The 14348-nt window shown below is 39.5% G+C and overlaps 3 protein-coding genes across 3 annotated transcripts in view; all 3 read left to right on the top strand.

Annotated features, from left to right (window-relative positions):
• The first annotated feature begins 49 nt into the window (after positions 1-49).
• Positions 50-14348, top strand: part of LOC144645933 (endoplasmic reticulum aminopeptidase 1-like) — a 74015-nt gene continuing 59716 nt past the window's right edge. The window contains exons 1-3 of the mRNA XM_078505449.1: positions 50-104; positions 6909-7622; positions 8659-8932. Of these exons, the coding sequence (XP_078361575.1) occupies positions 6937-7622; positions 8659-8932 (960 nt within the window). The 5' untranslated portion in view covers positions 50-104; positions 6909-6936. The remainder of the gene's footprint in view (positions 105-6908; positions 7623-8658; positions 8933-14348) is intronic.
• LOC144646106 (uncharacterized) lies at positions 9691-11383 on the top strand. The gene has a single exon (XM_078505631.1). The coding sequence runs from the start codon at positions 9765-9767 to the stop codon at positions 10584-10586; it is 822 nt and encodes a 273-aa protein (XP_078361757.1). The 5' UTR covers positions 9691-9764; the 3' UTR covers positions 10587-11383.
• LOC144645789 (uncharacterized) lies at positions 11476-12589 on the top strand. The gene has a single exon (XM_078505333.1). The coding sequence runs from the start codon at positions 11894-11896 to the stop codon at positions 12587-12589; it is 696 nt and encodes a 231-aa protein (XP_078361459.1). The 5' UTR covers positions 11476-11893.

Raw genomic sequence — 14348 nt, 5'->3', positions numbered from 1 at the left:
GATTGCAGTCGGCATTTTCCCAGGAATCTGTTCGAGTGTTCAACATGGCGGTTCTTTCAAAAACACTACATACTCGAAGTGAAGACGATTTTTCCAGTTTTCAGGTAAGGACTGTTTCTGTTTCTTTCTATGACGTTCAAATTCACATGATTAGATATTGAGCTATCATACAAGCACATGGTAGGGAAGGAAGATTAGATGATTTAGGCAGAGATCGAGAGATGTGGAATAGATGTATACAAGTAGGCTATAGGTAAAAATGACGCGCTTCCAGCCTCTCTCCTCTATCTTTAATTCCGGACACTCAGTATGAATCACAGCTAGCACCGAAAAAATTGGTCACGGACGGAATTGTGTTTTATTTTGATCGTTTTCGGTGCTGTCCAATTTTGATGCCAGTGATCATGATGCGTTATTTTCGAGAGGGTATTTGGTAATGTTTTAATAATTTCTTGAATTGCGGTATTCTCCAAACCTGTGGGATTCGTTTTCTTAGCGTTTTGGTCGACGGAAGGCCGTATAAAAACTTATCGTTCACTTTTCCCGACCGTTTTCGGGTCTTTGGTCTTTTCGGAATCAAGCTGAAACAGCCTAAATATGTCACGTACACGAGTTAATATGTAACGTATTAAAATGATACTAAAATTGTATCAAAGGGACACTGTCACAAGGATTTTAATGCTTTCCTGTTAAAAGTACTTAAATTGGCGAATAGGTCTTCTCGTACATGAAATGCACCTAGTACATCAAGATGGAGATATAAAGTAAATTGTTGTTGAAGGAAGAAGGGAGCCATACTATCTTTTAGATGTTTTCCAGTCCACACGGACAAAACTTGAAACAATCAGCCTGACCTTTTCAAAATGAGATCTAAAGTTCCTGATGGTATCACAATAGTATCACTTCAGTACACTTGCATGGTGATTTTTAACAAAACGGAACTACTACAGTCGACTCCCGATAACTCGAACCTTCAAGGGAAATTGAAAATGGCTCGAGTTATCGGGAGTTCGAGTTATTGAGAGTTGAAAACAAATGACCGGAAATAAGGAAAAAACGGTGTTTACTGATTTTCTATTCATACAATGTATACCAGTGTACATTTTAAACAAATTTAATTAGAGTATAGAGAAGCCAAAAGAGAAAGGAACAATATATTTCTAAATCACTGTATACAACAGAACGTAACGTAACGTAAAACAAATCAAATCAGCTGCGAACGTTGCAGGTTTCAAAGAGAACAACACTATAAGCTACTGCTGCAGAGTTTATGCGATTTATTTTTTCGAGAAATGGTCAGTTAATTCATCCTGACGATAATCCTTTAAAGTTTTCTAAGGTTGGATTTATAAGAATCAGTATCAACCTCCACAAACAAACTGAACGTCTGTAGCACGTCAATGGCGTGGCACATTTCGTGTTTTGAGGGGCGTTTCGGGACGGCTCTGACTCGTGTACGTTTTTATTTCAAAATTAATTCAACGTTTTGGACTACAGTACATTGTTTGTTTTGACCTGTCAGGTATTGACAAACATGGTTCGAGTTATCGAGGGTAAAATTATATAGAAAATGACCTAAAGGGAAACGAAAATTGGTTCGAGTTAGCGGGAGATTCGAGTTATCGAGGGTTCGAGTTACCGAGGGTAAAATTACAGTAAATGTATAACGGAAATCCAGGGGAAATCGGTTTTGGTTCGAGTTAGCGCGAGGTTCGAGTTAGCGAGGGTTCGAGTTATCGGGAGTCGACTGTATTCATAATTTCGGAAGGCCTTTGGGTCTTAAGTTTTTGAAGTGAAACTGGTGACAGTGTCCCTTTTAAGTAGTTCTAGTTAATCTACAATTTGTACGGTTTTTAAAACCAGTATTGTTTTCATAGTCTGCCACTCCAGGGCTCGAGACTAACGGTAGCCAACTAGCCAAAGGCTACTAAAATTTAGGTTTTGGCTACCAGGTTTAGCATTCCTACTAGCCATTTGGCTAGTGAAAAACTCGGAAAAGTCATCTGTTCTTGATAGAAATCATTATACCTGACTAGTGAAAAATTACTTTTGGCTAGTAAAATCTGACATGTCACAAGCCAGTAACTGAACCAGTGAGTTAAAAAGTTAGTTTCAAGCCCTGCACTCGTTTTTGCCTCTTTCTTTGACCCCACATTTAAATTACGCAACAACGAAACCGCCAGCTTCGCAGACTTATTACTGTGACCGTGCGGTATTTTTCGATGCGGTATCAAAATGATCGTTCTACTTGCCGTCATTAAAAATTCAGTTCTACAAAGGGGTTTGAACACGTGAAATACGGTTTTTTCAACAATTGACATGGACCAGTTGGGGAAAATCCATTGACACCGCTGGAAAGAGCGCGTTGGGTTCAGTATAAACGTGCCAAGTTTAAGAGTGTTAAGGTGGATTTCCACTGTCGCGTCAATATTTACGTACGTAAAACGTGCGTTAAAAAACGTACGTTGACAAATTTCCACTGTCAGACCTTTTCGTTACATAATGATTTTGCAGAGAAAAGGACCCTAAAACATGGGCTTTATCTTGAATCCCTTACGAGTAGGGTCTACCCTAAGAAACCGAAAAAAGAACAGAAATACATCTTAACGTCTTTAGCAAGTGCCTTTTAGTTTTTCTTGATGTGTGGTTTCTTTTCCCGGCGTAAGCATTGTTAAGGTTGCGGGGGATACCTACAGCATGAATAAATTCATTAGGCGAAATTTTTCTTGACCTGCATCTTTTAAAACGCTTATTTCTCGACCGTTATGGGTGCGATTAAGCTCAAATTTTACAGAGACGTTAAGAAATGATGGAATATTATGAATGTCATCTTTTACTTGGAAGATTTCACTTGGCGGCGGTGATATAGCCTCGGAAGTGACAAATTGGGAGAAACATGATTTTGTGGCAGAGTTTGCGGATCGATTAGAAGCTCTGTGATCTTGTCAATAACTGATCAGTCAATACCTCTAGTGTGTCATAACAGAAGCGGATTTTTTAATTTAAAGTTTGCCAGCAAGTTATGATGGTTTAAATGCGCAAATTTGAATTTAATGCTTTCTATCTCTTTCTAAAAGCGCTCTTTTAAAATTCCGCTTCTGTTATGACACACTACAGTATTCTTAGTTTGCCTCTCTGCAGTGGCAGGTCATGAAGTGCTATATCCGCGATGAATTCCCTGCCACAAAATTGAGTTTTTCGAAGGTGTCCCGATCAAAACACTGTTTCCAAATGGTAATTATATTACACGCTTTTATGGTGAGAACAAGGCGTTTTCAGAAAGACATAAACAATTCCACACGCAAACACATCAAATCACGCGCGTGTGCTCATATTTTTATGCAAATATCTCGTCGTAAAGTTGTCGATGTCAGTCGTTGCACTTCGTGCATACGCTTTCAATTAATGCATAATAATGAACCTAAGCTGTCCCCCGCGACCTTAAGGCGTGGTGGGAATTTATAAGTCCATGAGCCCATTTTTTTAAGACTAAATTGTTGTGATAGTAATGGCGGTTAAAAAAATTGCAGTTCGACGGTAGGTCGGCGGTAAAATTTTGGGCCATTTTGTCTCCGGTTAAAAAAAATCTATTAGACTCCTTTAAGTTTGAATATATCAGCTTGCCATTTCATCATGATATATCTGAACGAATTATACGCCTAAAGTCAGACACGCGCATGTTTGTACTCGTTACCGCTGCTTTCCTGTCGCGGGAAAACTGCGGGCTTATTGGAACATTTCAATGTGCTATACAAATATTGAATTTAACGGAGTTCGACCAAATCACGGCCATCTTGGCTTTTTAACGACAACGTAATGAGAGAAATAAGCAGAAAAGACCGCAAAACGTTTAACAGGTAAGCATATCAACATCTTATGGCTAGATCAAAAGATTTTAATTTGGGACAACATGGGATAAAAACGCACTCAAAACCTTCGTGAAAACAAAGTTGTATAGTTCAACATATGGGCTCGTAATTTAGTTCAGTGGCTTGTAACATTTATCTGTAGCGGCGACATTGAAATTTTATCTTGGATGGTCCAGTCCGGTTTAAAAATCTACTTGTCTGAGAAGAGAGAGGTTTCGCTGTACCAGCAGGTATTACAGGTAAATTATCAATTTGACATTGTTTTATTTCTTGAACAAACATAGACTATATGGCCCAGAATAGTTTTTCTCTTTTCAATTGAGGCAGAAAACGTCCTTTTTGGTTAAAACCGGTTTATTGCGGTTTTCAGTGAAATGCGAACTCTGAAATTCAAAATCCAACTGGCGATTGCGTTTTTCGCTGCCGTCAATCATAATGATAATGGCGACTGCCAACGAACCATGACAAACAGAAACAAACATAATGGATCGAAATCTACCAATCACAACTGACAGACGTGACGTTTTGACCCGGTTTAAGTGAACTTCTGTTTCCCGAGAGGTCCGCTTAGATGATTGACGGCAGCAAAAAGCGTAAACCGTTGGTGGAGGATTTAATTTCAGAGTTCGCATTTCACTGAAAACCGCAATAACACCAGTTTCTGGTAAGGAATTATAAGACTTCGTTATTTTTTTTCCCGAAAGAATTCTCAAACTTATTGACAGGTGTAGAGTAGTAAACTTGACAAACCTGCTTAAAAGAAGTCAAGAGTTCCGCTTCTAGCCGCCCAATCACGAACGAAACTTTGCGTTACTTGGCAACCTTCGCATCAAAAATGTGCGGGCTCAGTCAAATCGCTTGAGACGAAAATCTGAGCGAAAACGGTATTTTAATAGCTACGTTTTCACAGAATCTCATTTTAGTGTTTTGTATTTCAAGTATTAAGATTTTTTTAAACTATTAAATCCACGATGTAAGGTTGCAGCAGCACTAGCTAAAAGCTGTTTGTTAAACAAACATTCATTGAAGTATCTTTAACAATTGAAATATAGAGTTTTTTGTTACGTCTCTCACTTGGTTGCTCATTACACTCAAGATTTCTATGGTGACCACAACACTGTTAGTGGCATTAGCTTTTTGTATCGGGTAAATGAAGATGCTAAACAGAAGTAGAGATAAAACTTTCTTGTAAAGATCGCATTTTTTTCTCGCCCGAGTTTTAACACGAGCACTACTGCACAGAATACACTAAAGGTTTATTTTAGTGGACGGCTTTCAATTTGTTAAAATTACTGCGGTGTAAGAAGAAAAATTGCTTTCCCTTTGATAAATTCGCAAATTGATTTTTTCATTCTACTTTCCTTTGGAGCGTTAGAAGACTTGATGAATGTAATATCTCTTATAAATACCGAGAATTTTTTCCAGTTTGAAAGAACACCCTCCGACTAATTTTGCACTGACTGACTAATCACACTGAAAGAGTGTCTGCGAAAGCCAAGTGCAATGAAATAAATAAACATACATCAAATACTCATCATAATTATGTTATTATATAATAACTAAAATATAAAGTACAGAGTAAATCCGATATAGAGAGCAAGCTTTTCTCCTAAAAGCTTGGCTCGTTAAAAATATGCTGTATTAAGACGCAGCAACGTCCAGTGAAATTTCAGTTGTCACGTATTTTAAACGCCATGAACAATTAAGGGCTAACCCATATACGACCGCTCTCATGTGGCTTTGATAGTTCAGTGGTAGAGCATTGCACTGGCAACGCAAAGGTCGTGGGTTCGACTCCCGCTCAGAGCCTGAAATTTTTTTTCAGGTTTTCAGTAGTATGGCCGCACTTGCATCTCTCATATATATATTTCATTGCTACTGCTGGACACACATTCACTTATATCGAAATATGGCGTTATGTGAATTATTACAATGAACGTTTTTTTTTAATGATCCTGTTTGTAAAAATGGTCGGTTTCACGAAGTTTATACTGTAGCTCCAGTTATAATGTACACCTTCGGGACCAAGATTTTGTGAGCGTAAAAGCGAGAGTTGTTCTCAATAAATCTTATCAGTAAATTCTACCGTGACTTTGGCTTCTGCATGTCCATAATATAGAGAGTTGTCCGCAAGAAAGGGTTGAATCTAACGACCTCCTACGCTGTATCTGGAGAGAAGTATTTGTAAATAAAAAAAAATCAGTTTAATTTTTGTGCCTTGCCTTGGCCCCCTTGCCTCGCTTGTGAAAGTCGGGCTAAAATAAATCTTGGTCGGTTTTACTAGCTACAAAAGCATAAACAATGTTGTAGTGAAAGGTCAAGTCTGCATCAGGCCAAAACGTCCCATTTTTCCAGAGCTTATCTCAGTTTCCGTAGTATTGAGGGACTAGGAGTATTTCTACTCCCCCCCCTCCCTGGATAGCATGCTAGTCCATCGCAGGGTTACCCCTAGCATTAAATGTGCTGTTTCCCCCTTTATACCATGCCATAGAAAATACAGCCAATCAGAATACAGGAAACCCGTTGTATATTCGACGGTATTCAACCCAACCTTCCCATAGTGCGCTGCGACTGTATTCTCGACGAAGTTTAGTAAGCGTATTTTCTATGGCATGGTATAAAATAGTTACACAACACTTTCTCGTGGTATACTATGGAATATCCCACTTGTCACTTGTATTTTATTGGCATACACACTCGCCTAAAGGCTCGTGTGTATACCGAGAAAATACAAGTGACTCGTGGGATATTCCATAGTATACCACTCGAAAGCGTTGCATAACTAGTATTTATACACCTAGGTGGAGCGAGTAAAGTGTCTTGCTCAAAAACACAGCACAATGACCCCGGCCAGGGCTCAACCGCGGACCACTCGATCCTGAGTCCGGCGCGCTTAAACCATTAGGCCAACGATGTTGTTGTCAGCAGCCAGCCGATCTCTTTAGAGAGAGTCTTCAAAGTGCAGTTTTCAGGCATAGATTATCGAGTATCGAGACCTTACTGATATTCTTTTGTTTTTGGCTTTTTTTAAATTTTCAGATAAAATTCTCGAAACACAAGAACAGTTATGAAAACGGATGACGACGAATCAGAACAAAAGAAAACTTTGAACCAAAGAAGAATTACTTTGTCAAGAAGTGAAAATCTTCCTTCGCATCATTCTTCTACGAAGAGCAAACCAATCCACAAAATAATACTCAAGTATTTAGTTTTCTTCATTTCGCTCATTTTCGCAGCGACCTTCGTTGGTATTCTAACAAAGCACGATTTTCTACCATACTTCACCGAGCATGCGCGAGAGCTGTCAAAACATCGCACCAGGGGGGAGGAGCTGGAGTTTCACTCCGTTCATAACATTGAGAAGTTCCCTCACAAAGATCAACGGCTTCCGAATGACTTGAAACCGCTCAGATACCAATTGGATTTGCGAGTAAATTTGACAACGCTCAAGTATAGCGGAACTGTAAAGATACGAATTCTTTGTGAGAAAACAACTCGCTTTGTTATTCTTCATTGTGGAGATCTGGATGTCATGAACGTGTCTGTGGCAAAAACAGAGAACAATCAAGAGAAAGGATTGATTATTGAGAGAATCCTTGCTTTCAAGGCACATCAACAGCTCTGTATAGAGCTCAGAGTGGCTCTCCGCTCAGGAGAAGTTTATTACGTGACCTTGGAGTTTAAGTCCAAGATTTCCGTCAGATTGGAAGGATTCTACAAGAGTTCGTACACTACTGAAACAGGAGAGGAAAGGTGCGTGGCTATTTAAATGTATTTCTGTTGAAAGTAATGATTTTGTAACCCTACAATTGCTTCATAAATGTCCTTTAACATCCTCTAACCAATAAGAGTGAATTAAGACGTCGTTTTGACCAATCACGAGCAGCCGAAAGTTACGGTCAGAATTAAAACATTTTGCGCAGTTCGAACGGAACGCCGGGGACTCGTGGAATGGTTTAAGGTTTCCATGCTTCTAGACCTTTTAAAGGTTAACTGCATGTCTTTTGTTAACAACGTAAATGGTAGGTGCCATTCATTTCGGTGGTCGGCCGCTTTTCCAGCCGAAGGATCCTTACCATCATTAGCAAGTTTAAGTTGAACACGACTAAAGCATTATCTCACAGTAGAACCGTTCTATGCAAAACAGCAAGGTGGAGTGACCAAATTCTGGGTTTTGTGTAGGACGTGAACCGCAAGAGCGATTTTTTTCATGCTTCTGTTTGTAATTTAACGCTAGTAGCTTTATCTATTCAGACAGAATACCAGATAATTGCGGAAATGCAAAACAAAAATATAAGTTTACTTTTTAAATAGACGTTGTCACTCTTCGGCGTTGCTGTCGTGGTTTTACAAACTCCCTGTTCTCCCTATTTGTATTGTTTTAAAATATGGGAGCAGGGATGGCGCAGTGGTGAAAGCGCTCGCCTCCCACCAATGTGGTCCGGGTTCGATTCCGGCCAGGTACCATATGTGGGTTGAGTTTGTTGTTGGTTCTCGTCCTTGCTCCGAGGGTTTTCTCCTGGTTCTCCGGTTTTCCTCCCTCCACAAAAACCAACACTTCTAAATTCCAATTCGATCGGGAATCCGAGGGCCACAGGTTTGTCAGTCGAAGACTGTTACGTGCAACCCTCGTAAAACAAAGTTGATTGATTGCCGGATTGATTTATTTTTTATCATCCCTATTAAAAGTTAACTCCAACTGGACATTTCCCTGAAATGGTTAACATCCTAAGCGTTTGCTTTCTTTTTTACCTTACTTCCTTATTTTTTCACGTTTTATTTTCAACAGGACACTCGCTGTGTCTCATTTTGAGCCTGCTCACGCCAGAAAAGTGTTTCCCTGTTTCGACGAGCCCTCTTTTAAAGCGTCCTTTACTATATCCATAACTCATGACCCGGAATATTACGCCCTCTCAAACATGCCCCGGGCCCGGCTCGTGACCAGGAAGGATGGACTTGTAGAGGAACATTTCGCGCCTAGCGTCAACATGAGCTCGTACCTTGTGGCTTTTGCTGTGCTGGACTTCAAACATAAAGAGAAGAGGACTGACTCTGGAGTATTGGTAAGATTGTTAATGTTGTTGTTTTGATTTTTAGGCCAGGATCAGGGGCGGGTCTAGGGGGAGGGTGCAGGGGGTGTGCACCCAGAAATTGCTTTTTTTTTTAAAAAAAATGTAGAACACTGCAATAACAGGTGGTCGCAGTTGTTCCAAGCTCACGACGTTATCAGTAAAGAAGTATTAAATATCAGTCATTATTAAAAACTAGCAATGGTATATAGCAATTCCTGATCATGAGGTTTGATTGGTTAACAGGCTATGGTATATGAGCTCGTATATCATATACCATTGACCACAGATATGGTAGCCGATACACGTTAACTAGAACAGCTGGGGAGCTCAAATACTGCAATTCTTTGGGCGCTTTTAATAAAACAATCACGAGTCAACGAGTCAATTTTTAAATTGCAATTTATATTAAATTGTGCTGCCCTTACGAACAAATAATAACTAACCGCAAACAAACCGGAGTGGAACTGACGGTGAGCCAACTGGAGTGGAACTAGCCCCCGGCAAACAAACCATAGGAGTAAAAGTAACCTCAGCCAAAATGGAATGCTACTACGCTAATTTATATACAGACAGACCTACTTTGTGTAAAAAATTTTCTTGTATCATTGACAAATGACTCATGACTCATAGGCGTATTTGACTCTGCATAAAACAGGGAGCATCTTACGGTATTGGTACAGCGTGTGGGTCGATCAAAGAACGCAAGAAAAAATGGATACAAATAAACAGAAGTTTGCGTGACTGAACCTTATTACAACTTTTTAAGCGTAGAGTAATTATTCACGGACCAACAATTTCAGAGCAAAATTTTACATTCAAGAAAATGAAGGTAATTTGTGCAGGATTGAGCAAAACAGGCACGAAATCTCTCGCTAAAGCTTTGAGGATCCTCGGCCTTAAAGTCTACGATTATCCAGAACACAGAGACTTTCATATGGACGAATGGCTCGATGTTTACTGCGAAGGAAAATCACTAGATTTCACCTCAATATACAAAGATGTCGATGCTGTAACCGATGTTCCGACAGCGTTTTGGTTTCAAGAAATCTACGAAGCTTTTCCTGATGCAAAGGTCGTTCTCTCTTTGCGAGAGAACGAAGATATTTGGGTGCAGAGCTTGGCAAAACAGCTTGAACTCCTTGGAACTGCCGGAGGACATAGAGCTGCCGTTTGGCTTGCGCCGATACTTGCTAAGATGATTCAGTTTGTACCGTTCACATCTTCGACCCAGTTGCCAAAATTAGTGAAAAGTAAATTCTTCGTCGAACGGATGTTTATGGCAGCATTTGGCAGCTTGAATTGGAAATCTACGGTTCTCTTGAAGAAGAAATATCGCGAGCACAATGAGCGAGTGCAAGCTGTTATCCCAAAGGAGAAGTTGTTGATTTACAACGTGAAACAAGGCTGGAAACCTTTGTGCGAGTTCCTTGAATGTGTCGTGCCAGATGAAGAATTTCCAAAGGAAAATGTCACAGTATCTATGGCTCAAGGTTCTGTTTCAATAGCCCTTCAAGAAATTAAACGCGCTGTGTTTATTCTCCTCGCAATATTGGCGGCGCTTGCGAGTGTGTTTTACTGTATCGATAAGAGATGGCTTGAGCTTATGATCTCTTGTAATAATACCTTTTGCATTTTCTATGTTTGAACTTTCTTCATGATTGTTTCATTGGAAAGAATGCAAATGTGTAAATAAACATTATCCCGCCTGTCATTTTCAGAACAATTCTAGGGCATTTACATTCTAATCATATAGTATTAGTATAAACAATTATTGTTATCAAACACACAGTGGCCATGGGAACATGTATGACACCACACTGAGCTATCCAGTGGTTAACATAGTGATCATGATTGTGTCACGAAATACTAGTCAAAGCAAAACTGAGAGTTAATGACAATATAACAACATGGGTTTCGAATGGGTAACATTTTCAATTCCAGAGATTTATGTTTGAACCACTTGCCGTGACCACGAAAAGTGTCACACTTGCTGACCACACTTTGAAGTCTCTAACAATGGAAATTACATGATTGTGACTTAGATATACTTGACTATTTGTGCAAGCTAAGTTTCAAAAATTGCCTTCTCCGGCAGTGTTGTACACTGCAATAACCGGTGATCACAGGTAACCCAAGTTCACAATGTGATCAGTGAAGTGGCATTTAAAGAGACTATGTCACGAATTTTAACAGATTTTTGAACAGCCAAACTTTATATTTGTTTCGTAGGAAACGTAAAAATAGTGGTCCATTTTTGTTAACAATTGCTATTTTTAAAGCACTAAAACTGTTAAAGGCGCGTTTGGCTGCGGATGGCTCTGATGGGAATCAATTGCAATTTGAAAAAGTAAGCCAACGTTTTCAACTTGTTTCCGCGCGCCTTACAAAAAAAAAATCGATATTTTTAGCCGAAGTTTGATTTCTTTCCCCAAACATTAAGGTTATCTCCAGTTAAATGTTCAAAGGTAATGTTCATGGGTAATGTTGCCAACCACTTATTTCAGAACAGTTTACACCAAAAATCTGCGAAATCATGTCATGCAACAGTCAATATATAACTCAGAGTGCAGCAGTGAATCAAGCTTACATTGAAATAGCATGTTGGTCCACTGAAACTGGTGAAATGAAAAGTTCTGTTTTATACTTAGTCCAGCTACATCTCAAGCAAACTTGTTAAACTTGTAAACCTCAAACAGAGGTTTACATGTGACTGCTCGTGTGACGGCTCGTGTTTACTGGTGCCCAGAGTTCGTTTGTCCTCTCCCCAGATTTCGCGCGCTAAATTAAAGATGGCGGCCAAATTCACGAACGTGATTGCCCGCACGGTATAGCCTACGAATAAAGTGGCTGAGGGCCAAGAATGATGAGTAGGGGCTGTATTCGCAGGCTATACGGACCAACGATTTCAGCGCAAAGAAATAAAGGGACCGTTTACGTTCTAGACCCAAGAAAATGAAGATCATTTGTGCAGGATTAAGCAAAACTGGCACGAAATCTCTGGCTAAAGCTTTGAGAATCCTCGGCTTTAAAGTCTATGATTATCCTGAACACAGAGACTTTCATATGGACGAATGGCTCGATGTTTACTGTGAAGGAAAATCACCTGATTTCATCTCAATGTACAAAGATGTCGATGCTGTGACCGATAATCCGACAGCGTTTTGGTTTCAAGAAATCTACGAAGCTTTTCCCGATGCAAAGGTTATTCTTTCTTTACGAGACAACGAAGATGTCTGGATGAAAAGCTGGGCAAAACAGCTCGAAGTAATTGAAACTTTAGGGGGATTTTTAAACAGAGTTGTCATTCGTTTTGTTGTTCCTGTGTTTGCGTTAATGCTCGCGCCGATCGCAACGTCCCCCGAATTGTCGATCCGCCTAAAAGAAAGATTCTTCCTCCAAACGATCATAACAGCAGCATTTGGCAGTTTGAATTGGAAGTCCACTGTTCTCTTGAAGAAGAAATATCGCGAGCATAACGAGAGAGTGCAAGCTGTTATCCCAAAGGAGAAGTTGTTGGTTTACAACGTGAAACAAAGTTGGGAACCTTTGTGCGAGTTCCTTGAATGCAACGTGCCAGAACAAGAGTTTCCAAGGGAAAATGTTGTGTTGAAGCATATTTTTATAGATGTTGAAATATACGTTTATTAATTATTAACCTAAAGTGTGACATTAAATTAGGCTTCGCTTTTGGCATGCGCTATTCGAAATACTTGCTGAAAACAAACTATCACGTAGGCAAACCTTCCTCGACTCAGGAAGTGTTTCAAACAAAAACAACTTGCCACTCTAATCCTTTCACTCAGTCAATTGACCTTTACCGAACTTTCCCACGGTCGATTTCTATACTACCAGGAATAATTTGATACCATGCGTTGGTCAGGAATTCAATAATATCCGCTCACAAACCGCTAACGGAGTTTGGCCAAAGTAATTAACTTACGTTTGTCGTAAACACCTTTTGTTAACCTTTCGGGTTATTTTAATAGTCCAAAATGTTCTCATAGTGTTTTCATGTTTATCACAGTTATTTTAGATTGGCAAGTACGAGTGTTTGTGCTTTTAGCTATGCTTAGAGTGAATTTAGTTAAAAGAAACATGTTTTGAGTTAAGTTATGTGATCTTAGTTAATTGCGTTGGACGTAAACCTTCTTATGAGTAATTGCGTTGGTCATGTACTTCAAAAGAACTGCGGAAACGTTAGTTTCCGATATAAACGAACAATGGAACACTTTAATTAAGGTTTACTCATACACGCGGGAAATATTTACTAAGTTTCATAATATAGCTTTTAATTCTTTTGTGCTGCTTAAAGAAAATAGGATCACGTACATTCTGGTTTCGAAGCATTCTGTCCAGCAACTGCCGTGATTGGTATCAACTATTCCGATTTCGGGATCGCTTCTAAAGATACTTTCAGTTGAGCGAAAGTTAAACATTCAATTTGGATGATATCTCACTTAAATCCTACTCTGAACTCGAAGCACGTTTTCGACTATCAAAGAAACCGCAATTTCTATAGTTCTCGCGAACTTCAAAAGAATGTAGCTTTTAGCCAATCACAGCGCAGTATGGACCTAATGCGAGCGTACTTAAACGCCAGTTCTTGTGTAAGTTTAGAGCAGAACTAGAGCAGAACAAGAGAAGAACTAGAGAAGAGTTAAGAAGAGCTGATGGCCAGTAACGGCTAAAGAGCGGCTAAAAACGGCTGAGAGTAAGAAGCTGAAGAATAAAGAAGACCACTGATCCTAGAAGCTGAAGTCTGACTGAGCTAGTCCCCTAGTTGCAGTGCATTTTGTCCTGTAACAGTTGATTCATCTATGAGCCAGCGTGATGTCTCAGAAGCAGTTCGAGGCATTTTAATGATTCTTCTTGCATTTTTTGTGGTGCTTGCGAGTGTGGTTTATTTAGTTTATTCTTACATGTAAACACCAAGGGATCAGTCATCACTTTAATAATCATGATTTCCCAGCTAAAACTTCCTGCATGAGACTACCAAAGATTTTCCGCGATTTCGTACACTTGACCCTGATTTCTCATGCTGTTTTTTTGCTCATCTAAACGTTATCCAGGCTGTAATTTTCAGAAAAATCTAGTGCCGTGAAGGACATATTATGCATCTGCAGAAGATTGTATGGGGCCAATACCAAGCTCACGCAATGAACATTCTTGTGTCACGAAATACTTTGAACTGTATCAAGAGGGTCCCTGCATCTTAAAATGTAAAAAGACTACAAAAACACTAGCTCCACAAAAAATAAAGGTGTTTTCCACAATATTGCGCTTAATACATGGGCGAGTTAGCTTATTGCTGCGCGTGGTAATATAGCTGTGTGCTTTGCTAAATGTAGTAAATGAAGTATGATAAGAAATGACCTGGAACTAATTATAATGAAGGACAAAACAAACA

The sequence above is a fragment of the Oculina patagonica genome, chromosome 3 (assembly GCF_052425735.1).
Source record: "Oculina patagonica isolate OP01 chromosome 3, crgOcupat, whole genome shotgun sequence".
Taxonomy (NCBI): Eukaryota; Metazoa; Cnidaria; class Anthozoa; order Scleractinia; family Oculinidae; genus Oculina; species Oculina patagonica.
This window is presented reverse-complemented; position numbering and strand designations above follow the sequence as displayed.

Coding starts and splice junctions, on each gene's coding strand:
- LOC144646106 (XM_078505631.1), top strand. CDS start 9,765: ATGAAGGTAATTTGTGCAGGATTGAGCAAAACAGGCACGAAATCTCTC.
- LOC144645789 (XM_078505333.1), top strand. CDS start 11,894: ATGAAGATCATTTGTGCAGGATTAAGCAAAACTGGCACGAAATCTCTG.